Genomic DNA, 19,689 nt, shown 5'->3' on the forward strand with positions numbered 1-19,689 from the left:
ATAGAGCAAGTTCAGACCTGTTAGCGGGCAACCCCCTATTTTGTTTCCGAGTATTTGACTAATTATTCAGATGCACTCTATCCGTTCAACCCTGCTGGTCGCAGCCGTCAAAGTGGGAATATTGTTCCTGCGTTTCTTGTCAGTGTCATCGAGCAGATTTCTGTGTCAAAACTCAATCCTACTTCGTAACTCACAAAAAAGGTATTTCCAACATATACCATGATTTTTTTAAGTGAGTAAGCTCGTCTTAAAGCTCAAATAGCGATAACATAACACAGACCCAGTATAGTAAATCGAACGCAATCGAACTGAATTTCAATTAGATATTATTATATATGTAAAACAATGGAAAAATGTTTCCTCGACTCTAAATGTCTAAGAAATAATTGTCCCTTCATCAATTGTTCATTTTTCTGGTAAATTAGTTAAGAGTATCTGATATTGTATCTAAATAGCAACCAGTCTTGCGGCTAAACAAATCTTTTCCTTTTTCACTGAGTCCGGGATAATGTTATGATATTGTAAGGTGAAGTTATTCCTTAATCACAAATTTTACATGCTGTATAACAGTTCAAGCTAACGATATTATTAAGTATGATTCTAATCATTATACACCTGAGTACAGCACTGTTTATTAAAAAACTATAATCTCAGTAGTTATCTTGTGCCAAAACAGGTTTGGATTTTTTAATTTACATCTCCAATGTAGCGTTGTAGTTCTGGATGCATTTTATATAAATTCATCACTTGGAAAGATTTTTCAACTCTATATAAAAAACTGTAATGTGCGTGCAAAGAGGATAACAAGCCAACTTTTAAATAGTGCTTTCGTTCAGATTTGAGTTTACATAGGTGGCTGTTCCTACAGTACATGGCACCCTTAAGAAACTGAAATTTTTCTGGTTTAAAAATTGAAAAAGTTCGTCATATCTGGTGGTCTGGAACGAACACAGATGAACTTTGCCCCAACAGCCTCTTTGAAGACAAGTGAGTAATACTAGGAGGGGGGGGGGTCTATCAGTTTATAAAATATCTCCTTTTAAGTATTGTGTCCATTTTATTTTTTCTCTACCAAATTAAAGCTGTCAAGGTTTTTCAGGTATTTTACTACATAACTGATCTTGCAAGAGCTTTCACATGCACCAAGTCTTACTGAAAGCACTGCCAAATACAAAGACCTCAAATTGTACCTTTTTTAAGTGCCCTATCCTATACAATGTATCAATTAATTAATCTTGTAGCAGTATGATTACTACAAAATATGACTTAATAAATAAATTCAGACTTCTCAACATGTTTCTAATAACCCTTATTGGAGAAGGTAATACTTTCAAAATCTGGGTAAGCTTTTATAAGTTTCTCGACTGCGATGGAGTGATCTGCTCTACCAAACCCCTGGAAATTAAAAATAAATATTTCAGAAAGTCAGTCATAGCAGAGAAAACCATGTGTCACTAATAATTACTTATTACCAACAGACTGACATATGCTTGCCTAAAGGTCAGTGTATTGAGGGGTCTGGGTTGAATTCATTCCCGAGCCATAGTTTAGTGTTCCTTAGCAGATTGTTTCACTCTCACAAGTCCTCTCACCACCCTAATAAACTTGTAAAACTAAAAAAAAATTGAGTGTTCGTCCTCAAGTCGTTGGTTTGTAAGTCAGATCGTTTGGTTTGTAAGTCTTCTTTACAGGGAAGGTACTCTCCACCTGTTTCATAACATTTTTCTTTTAGTTGTAAGCATGTCGTCCACCTACCAAAAATTCAAAGACGATCAGGGTTAGGAGAGTTTGTTTATTACCTGAAAGGTTTGCTGACACAAGTTTAGTTATGAAAAAGCCCTACATTTCAAATTTATTAGACGCAATATAAGATTTCGATGTCTAAAATTTAATGTTTTTGCGAGGTCTTAGTGACTAGAATTAGTGATTCCGTGGTCATCTGTGATAACCGCGAGAGATAAAATTAGGACAGTCAAGCCTACGATAAGCCATTAGTCGTTAGGAGGGTTTAGGTAAGAAGTTAAGCTGTTTCCAGCGCTGATTTTTTCCCTTAAATGTTTATATCAAAAGGAATTGATTTCAAACTTTGATTAGTTGAGGCTTTATTCAGAATGGCAAACGATAGAAGCTTACAGATACGGATTATTGGAGTTAGACCTTGCTATTTCATGGAAACCGGAAGTATCATGAACGTGTTCTTTTATTTACATCCAGCCGATATACTAAGTATTTGGCCGAGCCAAAATGTAAAGAATTGTACCACAAATCACTGCAGATAAACTGTTGCCAACAACCTTCCCACAAGCGTTACGATCATTTAAGCCACATCGTAGCTAGTTTCTCCACATTAATTCGCGAGAAATCCTCTACTGATTCTTCTTGAATATATTCAATGTTGAAAGAAAGGCATTCAGTATTCGTTTCAAAGCCTCGTTTCACCCAAGAATATAAACGAGTACCATAGCACTATCAAGGACTAACTTTTTTATGTGCTGGGTGATTTTCTGCGATGGACTTGCGTCCTTTCCACATGGAGTGGCAATATACTAACTTGACACTTCATGCTATATGGAAACTGTGATAACCTCTAGCAATAATCTAAGCGAGTTCCGCTCATAAAATATTGTGTTTTGACAGCTAACAGGAAATAACCAGCCTCAAAAAGTAAAAGTGGATCAAACAAAGCTGATTTGTATTCATTCCGCTTCTCTTGCAGGAAATTTTGGAACTGGTCAAGGGATTCAAAGCTCTTAGAATCTCCACTGTTTTTCAAGGATGGCATTTTTGCGAATCGATCTCAAATTTCTGGTCTTAATTCAAGTTATGATAATACACCTATTTCCAAAACACATGTCTCAAGCAACAGCTACCAATAACTGTACAACTGCGGTCAATTCAACTGATGCCTGTAACAAAATCACTTACGAACAAGTTTACAACATCTTGACGAAATCAGAAAACAGTTTCAACATCGAGTCGGCTCTTTATCCACCCAAGAGGCCTTCCTCAGTTCGTGTGTTTGTAAATGTCTATGGCCCCAACAAAACGGAAAGTTCAACTCCTGCTGCCAAATACACGTGGAGTATTTCTTGCCTGTACGCTGCTCTTCCTGCTAAAGTTCTTGAATTTTGGTCCTTATGGTCAATCATGGTGACCAGTCGAACACAGGAGCTTAACATAACAATTTCACTTTCCTGCTGTGATGTGACGAAAGGGAAACTAAAAAAACACATCGAAGACGCTCTAGCTGCTGTAAGTACTTTGACCAATTTAGATTATGTGCCAAAATAGCAAAAGAATTCTTATTGAACATTAAAAACCGATCAGGAAAAAACAGTGCACTCTTAACCTTGTAAACATCTTCTCCGAAAAGAATTGAAAGTAGAGTTGTTACTTCAGTTATAATAACTTCATCTATGGAACTGAAAATGTTAGTACCCCTTGGAAAATGAGAAATTCGGATAGGTACGATTTTGGACTACGTCCCCACCCCTCTCCCCTCTCCTCGTCTAAATTTGTTAATTAACATCTTCGTTCTAGTCTCTCCCACAAACTGTAGGTCACTTAAATGAACGCAAAAAGCTAAAACAGTTCAAAAGAATTGTCTTTGAAGTCCATGAACAGAAACGCAACGATTCTCTAAAGTGGAGATAAAATTTCCATCTTTGCGGAGAGAGTGATTCATATTTCCTTTATTCGAGTTGTTTGGCAAATTGTGCCAGAGTCAGGGAGATTCGTGTATGTTCCCAGAAACTTATAGCTTATTCGGCAGAGTTGGCTTGTAAGTTGGGCATGTACACTGTTATTACGACCATGAACCCATGACTTGGTACTAGTCATACCAAAAGGGATTCATTGTTCTGTGTTTTAAATATTTTTTAAAACCTTCCAATATCCCATAGCTTATCACTTCTTTTTCGCTTACTCTTTTAGAATCATCCTTTTCTTTGATTTGACTTAGTTCTGTCTTATGTTTCATAGCTCCAAGATCTGGCTGTTAGGCCAGCAATGAGAGACCCCCAACTGAATTCTGCTGAGTGTATCACAGAGGGACATCAACCAAATATTTCTTCTGTTACAGAACACAGTTGGCGAATAATATTAATTTTAGTCCTCTCTTTCCTCTTTTCGATAGTGTCTGGGCCATTGTTGGCCTTTATAACAATGAAGAAACGGGATGAGCTCAAAAATGAGGGGGAATGGGAGTCAAAAGTTAAGAAAAATTCGATAGATTTCCTTTGTGGATTTTTGTTAGTAATATTTGTTGCTATATATATAGCAAAAGTGGTAATAGTTTATGGATATAGCAGCGGTGAGAAAATTGTTCCAATTAACATGTATGCTGTTTTTGTAGCAATACAACCAATCATTGTGTTTGTTGGGATTATAGTCTTTTGTATGACATTATATTGCTGTGGGGAAGACCAGGAAAGACAACAACAACAAGAACAACAACAAGAACTTCCAATGGAGGACATTGTAAAGAAGAAGTCATTCTTTTTCATAATTTGTGCAAATTTAGCAACCTACCATTTTTGTTGGCTCTTAGTTGGTATAATGCTGAATCCTATCTGGGGTCTCGTTGTTCTGCTCGTACTTTGCCTTTTTATTGGTGTCTCAACCTTTGCATTTTATACCTACAAGTCTCCAGTCCCTCAAGGGGAAAACCCCCCCAAAAAAAGTCTGTTATTTTCCTCATGTTTTGCTAGGTTCCTAGCCATCTGTGTTCTTATTGTTATTGTGATTCTAGCTGGGCAGTCATATAATGGAAGACAAACTGCTGATGAAGCTTTGAAAGAAGCAGTGATGTATTTAATCTCTATATTCTTTTCATGGCTCTATTGGAAGGGGTACTGGCTTAGATCTGCTGATCATTAAAGTGGTCATCTTCTGAATGAACTAGCGTAAAAGAAATGCAAACACTTGTGTCTTAAGATGCTCCAATCCTTTCATTTGGATATTATTGTACATGTAAACCAATGGAAAAATTTTTTCTGGACTCACCCTAAGCATCTGAGTAATAACTAACCCTTCATTAATTGCTCATTTTCTGGTAAATTAATGAAGAGTATTTGGTATTGTATCAAAATAGTAGCTGGTCTTATGGCTAAACTTATCTTTTCCTTTTTCCCTAAGTGCTTGATGATGTAATGATATTGTAAGGTGAAGTTTTTCCTTAGTCACAAATTTTACATGCTGTATAACAGTTCATGCAAATGATATAATTAAGTAAGATCCTAATCATTACACACCTAACTTAATTTGAAGAAGTACACCACTGTTTATTAAAATTATAATCTCAGTTACTATCTTGTGCTAAAACAGGTTTGGAAAGCAAACCTTAGCAACCTATTGTATAAATTTAACTAACCTTAGTTTGCATAACTTGGTACCAATGAAGCCCAAACTAGCTAACTGGCGAAATGTTTACCACCAAGGTAAATAATATTTGTGCCTTTCAAAGTCTATAATTTTTTTGTTCTCATATACAGGTTTCAATTTGTTTACATCTCCAATGTAGCATTGTAGTTCTGGATGCATTTTATAAAAATTCATTACGTGGAAAAATTTCTAAATCTATATAAAAAACTGTTAGTAATATGTATGCATAGAGGATAACTAGCCAATGGTAAACAGTGCTTTCATTAAGATTTGAGGTTACATAGGTGGCTGTCCCTACATGGCACCTTTAAGAAACTGAAATTGTTCTGGTTTAAAAATGGAAAAAGTTCGTCATATCTGGTGGTCTGCAACAGAACACTGAGTTGGGAGGGGGTCCATCAGTTTATAAAACATCTCCTTTTATGTATTGTGTCAATTTTATTTTTTCTTTAGTGAATTAAAGCTGTCAAGATTTTTTCAGGTATTTTGCTACACAACTAACCTTGCAAGGCTCTCACAAGGCTCTTACCAAGTCTTTACCCTTGCGAAATGGCTTTTGGAATTCCTAGGAATTCCTAGGAATAAAGGTGTGAATTTTCACGGTAAATTCGGACTGGGAATTCCTAGGAATTCCTAGGAATTCCCAACCATAACAACTCTGGTTCTAAAAACCTAGAAATTCCTAGAAATTCCCAGAAATTCCCAGAAATTCCCAGAAATTCCAAGTTTATAGCCAACAGGACTTGGAATTCCTAGGAATTCCTAGGAATTCTAACTCAGAGAACCAATGACTTTCCCTGAAAAGCTGTAAATCTAAAAAATTCCTAGGAATTTCTGGGAATTTCTGGGAATTTTTGGGAATTTTTAGGAATGTTTAAGAATTACTGGGAATTTTAAGCAAAAATTTGAGGCTAATGACATAAAATAAATACTTTAAATTAAAAAAAACCCAGCTAAAATTCAAGTATTCAATGAAATTTATTTAGAAGCTTAATTAAGGCTTACATGTAAAATATTTTTGATTAATTAACATCAATGTGTGGTAATATTAGGATTGAATTTGATTTATTTTTCTTTTCTTGAAAACTTCATACGGATTAATCCTCAATTACAGCTATTCATATAAAATAGTTCTAATCAATCATTAAATTTGGTTTGACACAAATTGTGAATAAAATCTGTTGATTCTTTTCCATAAAATACAATATCTTAAGTTATATTTGAAAACCAAGCACTCTTGGGAGTGAAGGGGCTAATTACAGACAAATAAAATTGATTTTTTGATTAAAATCTTGTTGTAACTGTAACAATAAATTAGAATGAAGTTATCCTTAACTGCAAACTTAGCTGCTGTTTGTACTGTTTGTATTTTTTTTCCCTGGGCTCACAATGAGTTGGCCTTGAATGAGGTTGTCAACAAGAACCTTGACCATTTTGTATCTGGATTCCTTGACATCTGAATTTGAAAAAAAATAATATATTAAAATATGTATATTTAAAGCTCAGACCAGGCTTTTAAGATGGCTATGAGGAAAAGGGCATTCATTGGATTCTCAAATTGAGAAATCTCTGTTATATTGAGTGACTTTTATATTGGAGTTAGTACATCTCTCTCATGGATTTTACTAAAAAAGGGCTGAATACATTATTTTGTTTTTACCAAGGAGGGCTTCTTTATGTACTAAGGTTTGTTTAATAACAGTTCCTATTATGAATCTTGAATGTTCCCAAACGTGACTAGAGGAATCTTGAAACCTTACTGATAGGTTTATTTCATTGTAAAGCATAAGCTTAAGAAACTGCGGCATGCATTGTGACCGATTCGATTCTCAGAATTATTCTAGTTTCAGTTGCGCCGAGCGTTATGTAAGCTTAATTCAACCCGCTACATCTATTCTTTTATAAGATTTTGATCACGTAACGAATATCGCAGTTTTTACTCACCACAAACTTTAAAAATCGTAGCTTTACAGATGGCCACTCGACCCTTGTTTGTACCAGTCAATATGTCAACTGTTGTCCCTTCTTTTCACTCCACGGCGCCAACGACTTTCTTTTCTTTTACAACACTCACGCTATTCTCGTTTTCCCATTGAACCACAATAAAAGCTATCTTTAGAAATGTTATATTAAGCAAAACAGTTGAGAAAAGCGATCAACCGATCCAAAGTACATTCAAAGATGAGCGCCAAATGGAGTCTTCTTTGTTTCCGATCACGGGCATGATCACGTGGATCTTTTAGGACTTGTAATTGGCTAGCAAAGTGAATCCGCTGGCTTGCCGATTGCAGTGTTAAGAGAAGCACCCAACTTTATTCTGACTTCTCCGACCGGTTCTCTGCTTCTAGAAGATGGATAGCTTGGTGATATAAATAAAGATGTGAGCTCACTCTATGTAGAAATAATCGAAAAGAATCGATCGTATTACAAATGCACGATTTGTGGCCGAAAGTTGTCGAGGAAACAAAGACTCGAAACTCACTTGAGTTGTGTTAATGGCCAAGGTGAGAAATAACACAAGCCAATCAGTTTTGAATGCGACTACAAATCGTCTTTTACCCTCATATTTATAAAAGAAGGATACCACATTCGGAAGTATAAGAGATACATAGATGATCCCAGTGTACCAGTACCTAAATCTACAAAGCTTGACCGTAGCAAGCGTTCAGCAACACGTTCCAACACCGCCATCTCGATTCCTCAGTCAGTCGTTTCCACTGAACTTAAAGCAGTATTGACAACAGAGTAGAGTGCGTCTTACAAAAGAGAAACATTTGTACAAGAGACAGGAGTAGCTATATGCGATTACAGAGGTGCGTTGGAACTCTGGTCCACAAATAGTTATGCACTGCCCGAAGTATAAAACAATCTTGTTGATAGCTGACAGACAGAGAAGAACAACAAGTAAACTTAAGAGCTGTTATTATTGAAGTGTGACTATCACTTTTCATTTTTAATATAAAGAAGGACTTGTAATTTGCACCAAAAATAAAAAGATGTAATATTTTTTTGGGAGATCCAGTGATTGGGACATTTAAGAAATTAAGTTATGAAAGGAAACTTGGTTGGTACTTCTCACTACTAACAAGTCTTGTTGACAAATATTTTCAGATCAGAGTTTCAAATAAAGTAAATTGAAGACGTCATATAAAAGGTGTTTTTCCTCTAAGGGAACATTGACTACCTCTGTCTTGTCTGCATGCCAAATGTTTGCAAAGTGTGTGGATGATCCACAAGTATTGGAACTCTTACAAAAATGTTTTGTAAGAATAAAAACAGCAAAACAAATTACAGCAATTAGTCATGAAAATAGAGCAAAAAACTGAAAAAAAAAAAGCAGCAACAACAATCATGAAAAAAGAAAGATTAATTAGGTGCTGAATTTGTTTGTCTAAGGCATGAAATTTCTACTAAAAGTATTGTCAACAAAAAGTCTCTGACAGTGTTTGAGGCAACTGAGCTTGACTGTTCCAAGGTTTTCTAACAAAGGCAACCAGTAATGTAGGTTAGGGAAGTAAGATAATGTAATTATTGTTAATTATTGTGGAAGTTGGCAATTTCCATTTAACATAACTGACAGCTGGTTCATGAGAAAATCCATATTAATGTAAAGATTTACTAAAACTTAGTTTGAGTAATAAATTTCATGATCTTTAAGTTATAAACATGTACATGTATGTATATCTCTTGGTAAGTTTTGTATAGCATACCTTTTATTGAGCCAAAGTTTTAAGCCTCTGAAATTACTCTTTTTCTTAAAACCTTCACATTCAAGGTATTGAGAATTTCTTAGAATTTATGTGGACCTCAGGGTATTAAAATTGCCTCAAATTCAATTCCCAGAAATTCCCAAGAGTTCCACACTTCTTAAATTATAGGTAGTTTGTAAAGCTGAGAATTCCTAGGGATTCCAAGTCCTCACAAAACTGGAGTCTTCCTTTCCCAGAAATTCTCAGTAATTCCAAGCTTTTTAAATCAGAGTTAATTTGCATAGTTGGGAATTTTTGAGAATTCCTAGGAATTCCTAGGAATTCCTAGGAATTCCCAGAAATTCCCAGAAAACTGGGAATTTGGTTTGCAAGGGTCATTTGCATAATTGGGAATTTTTGAGAATTCCTAGGAATTCCCAGAAAACTGGGAATTCAGTTCGCAAGGGTACTGAAACCACTGCCAAATACAAAGACCTCAAGTTATACCATTTTTAAGTGCCCTATCCTATACAATGTATCAAATAATTAATCTTTTAGCAGGATGACGACTATTAACAAAATATGAATCAATAAATACCTTCAGACTTCTCAATATGTTTTTAGTAACCCTCATTGGAGATGGTAATACTTTCATAATCTGGGTAAGCTTTTTTAAGTTTCTCGACTGTGATGGAGTAATCAGCTCTACCAAACCCCTGAAAATTAAACATAATTGTTTCAGAAAGTCAGTCATAAAAATGGAGAAAATCATGTATCACCAATAATTATTTATTACCAACAGACTGACATATGCTTACCTAAAGGTCAGTGTATTGAGGGGTCTGGGTTAAATTCCTGCCCAAGCCATAATAAGTGTTCCTTAACAGATTGTTTCACTCTCACAAGTCCTGTCTCCACCCAGGAACAAGATGTCAAGAATAGGTTCTGACAAACTGCTGGAGAAACCCAACAAGATGCTGGGTGGTAACCTGCAATAGACTTACATCACATGCAGGGGAGGCAAGTGGTGCTACTCATAGTCACTTCATTCAGGCCTTAACCCTTTACACACCAACATTTAGCACGCATTTTCTCCATTCTGTTAGCTATATGTTTCCTAAGGTGCTGACAAGAAGAACTTCCCAAACAATCCAGGGCTTTTGTAGTTTTTGATCATTTCCATTATTCTTATGACCTTAGTGTGTGATTCAGGGGTGATACTGTTGGGAGAAATTAGATGTTAGTCACTCTTAGAGGGTCAAAGGGTTAAACAACCAAAAACTCTCACTATGTGGGCCCCAAAAAGTTGGCTACAGAGCAATTGCTACCCTGTTTTACCCTCGCAGCATGAGACCCAGATGGTTTTCAGAATAAAGAACACAGGGAATTAAACATGTACACACACAAATTAAAGGATCAAAATTAACCCATCAATCCACCTTTCTCTACATAAAAAGTACAATGAGAACACTTAAGCAGCATGGCTGAATAACAATTTTAAGGCTCTGCACTCAACTTAGTAAATATGTGTACCAGTATATCTTTCAGATACAAGGATTGACTGAATGACTAATAATAAAATACACGACAGGTCCAGAATTTATATGGCCCATGAATTTAGCTTTGGTTCTACCACTTGAGCATCTGAGATCAAAAATAAACACCACAACAGACAGAGGCTTGTTTTGGGACCAAACACTCTATTAAATGTATATATCAATAACACACTAGACTATTACATAACAAAGATATTGGAAGAATACACTAAACCAACGGTACAGCAATCAAGAATAAACTACAAACACGAATAAGATTAAAGTACAATCATAACTGTCGATGGTGTGGGTGGGAGGGAAACTAAAACTTTCTTAATGCTAGAAATAAACTTGTTGCTTGCTTGCTTGCAAGATTACTAAAAACACGTGCACATATATCTAAGCAGTAATACTAAAGTAATTTTGTAATAAAAACGCATTAGCGTGGTGAATAGCCATTGGCTTTACCCAAGTATTATGACTTACATGCTAAACAAATTGCTCAATCTTACAGAAAAGGGAAAGTATTAACGTTCACTCTGCCTGTACCCAGTCCAGACCTCTCAGTTATCGATGTTTAGGTTCATATTAATAGAGATAAATATTCACTTTTTATCAGGTATAATTGCAGATGCAAAACAAAGAGGTTCTCCAGGCTACTGCACTGGATGAAACTACCCTCTAACACAGTTTACACAACATCTTCAGATTAAACTGTAGGTTCTTCAAAAAAACAAGTTTTGTCTCACACTGCGGTATGACCTCGTAACAAATCGAAAATAATAGAACATCTTAATTAATCCTGAGGCTGAAACCTATCACAGAATAACCATACACAAGGATTTTCTTGTCATTGAGTCTGTAATGTTGTATTCTGTCTTCACCTAAACATTCAGTTTTCAGTCTCATCTCTCCAATTTCCTTCTCTACTTTGTCATAAATATCAGCTGAAAGAAAGACGTGGGACAAAATTATTAAAAATTTTCAATAATACAACACAGGCCTCTATACACTGGTCAGTCGCATCACTAACAACAATCAGCAGGAAAATGGACAAAATAATACACAAGAAGCAAAATGAACAAGATCATATCCTGAGTGTGTTTAGCAACTAGGGAAAAGGCAAGATTTTTCATGTTTAAAAAAACTCTGTTCAGGAACACGAGCGAAATGGCTGTATTGTTGTGCTACCTTTTGTTGTACAAATATAGACTGAGTCTAACTGCGGGTCTAAGAAGGAGTAATTTCATATGAGGTTTTTCCCAGATGTTACTGTTCTTGGGGCTACAAGTTCTCTACTATTGATAGGTGACTTAGCTAAACTAGACTGACAGGAATTATTTCGTACTGATGTGATCAGTTATGATAGATTTAATTTTGTATCACCCTGGTTACATTGCAAATCTAATCAAATAACGTTTGGGTATATTGCTCTCTAATAAACTTGTAAAACTCAAAACAAATTGAGTAAGTCGACGTGAAAATAAATCAGCTTGCATTTGCTGGAAAATGTATTTAAAATCATTCACAATAGCTGAATTGTGGCTCCAGTAGTCACAACACCCTTATCAACTTGTAAACACTAGATACTAAAAATATCGCTTGACTTGTAAGTCAAATCATGTGAAGGCATTCAGCCTATTTATCGGTAAGGTAAATTTCTCATGATATCAGCCTTCTCCATTAGCCTTGAGCTCAATTATCGAGTAGATGGACATAAAAGATCAGGTTTATTACTAATTTAAACCGTTAAAGAATTAAGAAATATAAGTATATGAGTTTGCAGTTTACAACTTCCGTTTTCTTTCGGAGTAATCTAGCGTGACCTATTTAAATTCACGCGATCTGTGGTCATTGGACTCTCGTCGTCACAGGCTTAAATGAAAATTTGAATATCTCAATTTGGTGTCGTTTCACTTGATCGTTTGGTTTGGAAGTCTTCTTTACAGGGAAGGTACTCTCCACCTGTTTCATAACATTTTTCTTTTAGTTGTAAGCTTGTCGTCCACCTACCAAAAAATGAAAGACGATCAGGGTTGAGAGAGTTTGTTTATTACCTGAAAGGTTTGCTGACACAAGTTTAGTTATGAAAAAGCCCTACTTTTCAAATTTATTAGACACAATATGAGATTTCGATGTCTAAAATTCAATGTTTTTGCGAGGTGTTAGTGACTAGAATTAGTGATTCCGTGGTCATCTATGATAACCACGAGAGATGAAATTAGGACGGTTGAGCCTACGATAAGCCATTAGTCGTTGGGAGGGTTTAGGTAAGAAGTTAAGCTGTTTCCGGCGCTGATTTTTTTCCTTAAATGTCTATATCAAAAGGAATTGATTTCAAACTTTGATGAGTAGAGGCTTTATTCAGAATGGCAAACGGTAGAAGCTTACAGATACGGATTATTGGAGTTAGACATTGCTATTTCATGGAAACCGGAAGTATCGTGAACGTGTTCTTTTATTTACATCCAGCCAATATACTAAGTATTTGGCCGAGCCAAAGCGTAGTGACTTGTACCACAAATTACTGCAGATAAACTGTGGCCAACAACCTTTCTGCAAGCGTTTCGATCATCTAAGCCACACTGTAGCTAGTTTCTCCACGTGAACTCGCGAGAAATCCTCTACCGATTCTTCTTGAATATATTCACAGTTGACAGAAAAGCACTCAGTATTCGTTTCAAAGCCTCGTTTCACCTAAGAATATAAATGGGTACCATAACACTCTCAAGGACTAACGTTTTTATGTGCTGGGTGATTTTCTGCGATGGACTTGCCTCTTGTCCACAGGGAGTAGCAGTATACTAACTCAACACTTCATGCTATATGGAAACTGTGATAACCTCTAGCAGTATTCTAAGCGATTTTCGCTCATAAAATATTGTGTTTTGACAGCTAACAGGAAATAACCAGCCTCAAAAAGTAAATGTGCATCGAACAAAGCTGATTTGTATTCATTCCGCTTCTCTTGCAGGAAATTTTGGAACTGGATAAGGGATTCAAAGCTATTAGAATCTCCACTGTTTTTCAAGGATGGCATTTTTGCGAATCGATCTCAAATTTCTCGTCTTAATTCAAGTTGTGATAATACACCTATTTCCAAAACACATGTCCCAAGCAACAGCTACCAATAACTGTACAAGTGCAGTCAGTCCAACTGATGCCTGTAACAAAATCACTTACGAACAAGTTTACAACATCTTGGCGAAATCAGAAAACAGTTTCAACATCGAGTCGGCTCTTTATCCACCCAAGAGGCCTTCCTCAGTGCGGGTATTTGTAAATGTCTATGGCCCCAACAAAACGGAAAGTTCAACTCCTGCTGCCAAATACACGTGGAGTATTTCTTGCCTGTACGCTGCTCTTCCTGCTAAAGTTCTTGAATTTTGGTCTTTATGGTCAATCATGGTGACCAGTCGAACACAGGAGCTTAACATAACAATTTCACTTTCCTGCTGTGATGTGACGAAAGGGAAACTAAAAAAACATATCGAAGACGCTCTAGCTGCTGTAAGTACTTTGACCAATTTAGATTATGTACCGAAATAGCAAAAATATTCCAATTGAACATTAAAAAACCAATCAGGAAAAAACATTGCACCTTAAACCTTGTTAACATCTTCTCCGAAAAGAACTGAAAGTAAAGTTGTTAGTTCAGTTATTATAACTTCATCCATGGAACTGAAAATGTTAGTACCCCTTGGAAAATGAGAAATTCGGATAGGTACGATTTTGGACCACGTCCCCACCCCTCTCCGCTCTCCTCGTCTAAATTTGTTTATTAGCATCTTTGTTCCGATATCTCCTTCAAACTGGAAGTCACTTAAATGAAAACAAATATCAAATTCAAATCCGTTAAAAAGAATTGTCTTTAAAGTCCATGAACAGAAACGCGACGATTCTCTAAAGTGGAGAAAAAAATTTTCTTGCCTCTCCATCTTTGCGGAGATAGTGGTTCATATTTCCTTTTTTCGAGTTGTTTGGCAAACTATGCTAGAGTCAGGGATATTCGTGTGTTTTCCCTAAGACTTATGGCTTATTCGAGAGAGTTGGCATGTATGCTGGGCATGTACACTGTTATTATGACCAAGAACCCATGACTTGGTGCTGGACATACCAACAGGGATTCATTGTTCTGTGTTTTTAAATATTTTTCCAAACCTTCCATTATCCCATAGCTCATCTTCACTTCTTTTTCGCTTACTCTTTTAGAATCATCTTTTTGTTTGATTTGACTTAGTTCTTTCTTATGTTTCATAGTTCCAAGATCTGGCTATTAGGCCAGCAATGAGAGACCCCCAACTGAATTCTGCTGAGTGTATCACAGAGGGACATCAACCGAGTATTTCCTCTGTTACAGAACACAGTTGGCGAATAAGATTAATTTTAATCCTCTCCTCTCTCTTTTCAATAGTGTTTGGGCCATTGTTGGCCTTTACAACAACGAGAAAACAGGACGAGCTCGGAAAAAAGGACAACAATAGAAAAAATACGGTAGATTTCCTGTGTGTGTTTTTGTTTGTAATAATCACTGTTTTAATTATAGCAAGATATGTAACAGTCCATACAAGTAGCAGCGATAAGAAAATGGTTCCTTATTATATGTTCCCTATTATTGAACTGATACAACCGGCCATTGTGCTTGCTGGGGTAATCGTCTTTTTGGTGACATGGGTGAAATGTGGGGGTAGCGACCAGAATAACTATAGTGTAAAGGTGAAGTCACTTCTTTTCATAATTTGTGCAAATTTAGCAACCTACCATTTTTGTTGGCTCTTAGTCGGTATAATGCTGAATCCTATCTGGGGTCTTGTTGTTCTGCTCGTACTTTGCCTTTTTATTGGTATCTCAACCTTTGCATTTTATACCTACATGTCTTCAAATGACGCCTCAAAATGTCAGTCATTTTCTTCATGTTTTGCTGGGTTCCTAGCTGTCTGTGGTCTTATTGTTATTGTAATTCTAGCTGGGCAGTCATATAATGGAAGACAAACTGCTGATGAGGCTTTGAAAGAAGCAGTGATGTATTTAATCTCTATATTCTTTTCATGGCTCTATTGGAAGAGGTGGGTTAATAAAAGTAAGAAATCTGCAGATTGCAAAAGTGGTCCTGTTTCGGCTCCTAACTCATCACAAGAAAATGGTCATGTTCCAGAGCACAGTGGAACAGAAATGGAAACACTTATGCAGCAAGATGTTCGAAACATTACAGTGTAAACCTGGATATCACTGTATAATTATGTAAACAAATGGAAAAATGTTTCCTCCACTCTAAACATCTGAGTAATAATTGTCCCTTCGTCAACTGTTTATTTTCTGGTAAATTAGTGAAGAGTATTTGGTATTGTATCAAAATAGCAACCAGTCTTGTGGCTAAACTTATCTTTTCCTTTTTCCCTAAGTGCTGGATAATGTTATGATATTGTAAGGTGAAGTTATTCCTTAATCACAAACTTTACATGTTGTCTAACAGTTCAAGGTAATGGTATAATTAGGTAAGATCCTAATCATTATACACCTAACTATTTGAAGAAGTACACCACTGTTTATAAAAATTATAATCTCAGTTTTTATCTCGTGCTAAAACAGCTTTGGATAACGAACCTTAGCAACCTATTATATAAATTTAACTAGCTTTAGTTTACATAACTTTGTACCAATGAAGCCTTAGCTAACTGGAAAAATTTTTACCACCAAAGTATATAATATTTGTACCTTTTGAAGTGTATAATTTTTCTTTCTCATACACAGGTTTGGATTTGTTTACATCTCCAATGTAGCACAGTAGTTCTAGATGCAATTTATGTAAATTCATTACTTGGAAAGATTCTTTAGAATCCACGTAAAAAACTGTTAGTAATGTACATGCATAGAGTATAATTAGCCAACTTGTAAACAGTGCTTTTATTCAGATTTGAGGTTACATAGGGCTTTCCCTACATGGCATTCTTAAGAAACTAAAATTGTTCTGGTTTAAAAATGGAAAATGTTTGTCAAATCTGGTGGTCTGGAACAGAACACAAACACAAACTCTACCCCATCAGCCTGTTTGGGGACAAATGAATATTACTAGGGGGGGGGGGGTCTATCAGTGTATAACACATCTCCTTTTAAGTATCGTATCAAATTTATTTTTTCTTTACCAAATTAAAGCTGTCAAGATTTTTTCAGGTATTTTGCTACACAACTGATCTTGAAGAGCTCTGACACAGGCACCAAGTCTTACTGAAAGCACTGCCAAATACAAAGACCTCAAGTTGTATCTTTTTTTAAGTGCCCTATCCTATACAATGTATCAAATAATTAATCTTTTAGTAGTATGATTACTACAAAATATGACCTAATAAATACATTCAGACTTCTCAACATGTTTCTAATAACCCTCATTGGAGAAGGGAATACTTTCATAGTGTGGGTAAGCTGTTTTAAGTTTCTTGTCTGTGATGGAGTGATCTGCTCTTCCAAACCCCTGAAAATTAAACATAATTGTTTCAGAAAGTCAGTCATAAAAATGGAGAAAACCATGTATCACCAATAATTATTTATTACCAACAGACTGACATATGATTGCCTAAAGGCCCGTGTATTGAGGGGTCTGGGTTAAATTCCTGCCCAAGCCATAGTATAGTGTTCCTTAGCAGATTGTTTCACTCTCACAAGTCCTCTCGGATCATGTGTACTATAGGGCGGCCTCGGTCGACATATAGGCCGACAATCGACCGATATATCGGTCGCCTATCGGTCGACTATCGGTCGGCAATCGACCGACTATCGGTTGACAGTCGGCCGATGTATCGGTCGATATGTCGACCGAGGCCACCTAAATATAGTACGCATGATCCGTACTCTCTCCACCCAGGAACAAGATGTCAAGAATAGGTTCTGACAAACTTCACGCCTTAACTCTTTACACACCAACATTGGTATGCATTTCCTCCATACTGTTAGCTATATGTTTCCTAAGGTGCTGTCAAGAAGAATTTCCCGAACAATCCAGGGCTTTTTTAGTTTTCGATCATTTTCATTATTCTCATGACCTTAATGTGTGATTCAGGGGTGATACTGTTGGGAGAAATTAGATGTTAGTCATTCTTAGAGGGTCAAAGGGTTAAACAACCAAAAACTCTAGCTATGTGGGCCCCAAAAAGTTGACTACAGAGCAATTGCTACCCTGTTTTACCCTCACAGCATGAGACCCAGATGGTTTTTGGAATAAAGAACACACTAGGATCAAAATTAACCCATCAATCCACCTTTCTCTATAACATAAAAGTACAATAAGAACACTAGTAGCATGGCTGTCAATGGCAACTTCAAGGCCCTGCATTCAACTTAGTAAATATGTGTATTAGTATATCTTTCAGATACAAGGATTGACTAAATGCATTACTAATAATAAAATACATGACAGGTCCAGAATTTATATGGCCCAATTAGCTTTGGTTTTGCCACTCGAGCATCTGAGATCAAAACTAACCACCACAACAGACAGAGGCTTGTTTTGGGACCAGACACCATTAAATGTATCCATCTTACATAAATAACACACTGGACTGTTACATAACAAAGATATTGGACGAATGTACTAAACCAAAGGTCCAGTAATCAAGAATAAATTACAAACACGAAAGAGATTAAGGTACGATCAAAACTGTCGATGGTGTGGGTGGGAGGGAATCTAAAACTTTCTTAATGCTAGAAATAAACTTGTTGCTTGCTTGCTTGCAAGATCACTAATAACACGTGCACATATATCTAAGCGGTAATACGAAAGTAATTTTGCAATTAAAACACGTTAGTGTGGTGAATAGCTATTAATTGGCTTTACCCAAGTCTTATGACTCAGTTATATGCTAAACGAATTGCCCAATCTTACAGAAAAGGGAAAGTACTAACTTGAGTTATCGATGTCTAGGATCATTTTAATAGAGTTTAATATTCACTTTTTATCAGGTATAAATGTAGATGCAAAACAAAGAGGCTCTCCAGGCTGCTGCACTGGATGAAACTACCCTCTAACACAGTTTACATAACATCTTCAGATTAAACTGTGGGTTCTTCAAAACATTATGAAGCTGTCCCGGGGTTGTTGAAACACATTTTTCTAATTTATCACTGTTGTTAAGATATTTTAATTTGTAGTTTAGATATACTCCTCAAGTTTGGTCTCACTGACTGCGGTATGACCTCGTAACAGTTCGAAAATAACAGAACATCCTAATTAATCTTGAGGATGAAACATACCACAGAATAACCATACACAAAGATTTTCTTGTCACTGAGTCTGTCATGTTGTATTCTGCTTTCAACTAAACATTATTCAATAATACAACACAGGCTTTTATACACTGGTCAGTCGCATCACTGACGACAATCAACAGGAAAATAGACAAAATAATAAACAACAAGCAAAATGAACATCACTTCACGCCCAAACTCCTGAGTTAAACATAATCAAATCGGATCAAACGATCTATTGAAATTTCTTTGTACTTAAAGTCTTTGTGGTGTTGTTAGAAACCAACACTGCACAAGTGATAAATTTTCTCAAGTTCACGACTACGGTCTCTTATGACATACGTTGAGTAACCAGTCGTGTCTGGAAACTCATATATTTAACAACTGACTGAAAGATTTCGTGTTTTCATGTTTAAAATGAATCTTTTCAGGAACACGAGCGAAATGGCTGTACTGTTGTGCTACTTTTTGTTGTACAAATATAGACTGAGTCTAGCTGCGGGTCTAAGAAGGAGTCATTTTCTTCGTTGAGGAAGTTTTTTATATTAGGTTTTCCTAGATATTACTGTTCTTGGGGCTAAATACGCGACTGAAAAAACTAAACTGACAGGAATTATTTTGTACTGATGTGATCAGTTATGATATATTTAATTTTGTATTACCCTGATTACATTGCAAATCTAGTTAAATAACGTTTGGATACATTGCTCTCTAATCAGCTTGTAAAACTCAAAACAAATTGAGTATTAGTCTTCAAGTCGACGTGAGAATGAATCAGCTTGCATTTGCTCGAAAATGTATTTAAAATCATTCACAATAGCTGACCTGTGGCTATACTTGTCATA

General features: G+C 36.1%; 2 protein-coding genes across 4 annotated transcripts; both read left to right on the top strand.

Moving 5' to 3' along the window:
• The first annotated feature begins 83 nt into the window (after positions 1–83).
• Positions 84–6,130, top strand: LOC131792086 (uncharacterized). Of its 2 annotated transcripts, none has more exons than XM_066165825.1 (3): positions 84–201; positions 2,717–3,252; positions 3,982–6,129. In XM_066165825.1, the coding sequence occupies exons 2-3, from the start codon at positions 2,776–2,778 to the stop codon at positions 4,876–4,878; spliced, it is 1,374 nt and encodes a 457-aa protein (XP_066021922.1). In that variant the 5' UTR covers positions 84–201; positions 2,717–2,775; the 3' UTR covers positions 4,879–6,129. The 2 variants fall into 2 exon arrangements, with proteins under 2 accessions (XP_066021922.1, XP_058965440.2); XM_059109457.2 differs by lacking the exon at positions 84–201 and adding an exon at positions 338–987 and having other exon boundaries at positions 3,982–6,130.
• Positions 6,131–12,437: 6,307 nt separating this feature from the next.
• LOC131792101 (uncharacterized) lies at positions 12,438–16,959 on the top strand. 2 transcript variants are annotated; one of them, XM_059109483.2, is made up of 4 exons: positions 12,438–12,560; positions 13,581–14,116; positions 14,867–15,100; positions 15,671–16,959. In XM_059109483.2, exons 2-4 carry the CDS (start codon positions 13,640–13,642, stop codon positions 15,821–15,823), a joined length of 864 nt encoding a protein of 287 aa, XP_058965466.2. In that variant the 5' UTR covers positions 12,438–12,560; positions 13,581–13,639; the 3' UTR covers positions 15,824–16,959. The 2 variants fall into 2 exon arrangements, with proteins under 2 accessions (XP_058965466.2, XP_058965458.2); XM_059109475.2 differs by having other exon boundaries at positions 14,867–16,959.
• The last annotated feature ends 2,730 nt before the right edge of the window (positions 16,960–19,689 follow it).

This window comes from Pocillopora verrucosa, chromosome 4, assembly GCF_036669915.1.
Source record: "Pocillopora verrucosa isolate sample1 chromosome 4, ASM3666991v2, whole genome shotgun sequence".
In the NCBI taxonomy this organism is placed as follows: domain Eukaryota; kingdom Metazoa; phylum Cnidaria; class Anthozoa; order Scleractinia; family Pocilloporidae; genus Pocillopora; species Pocillopora verrucosa.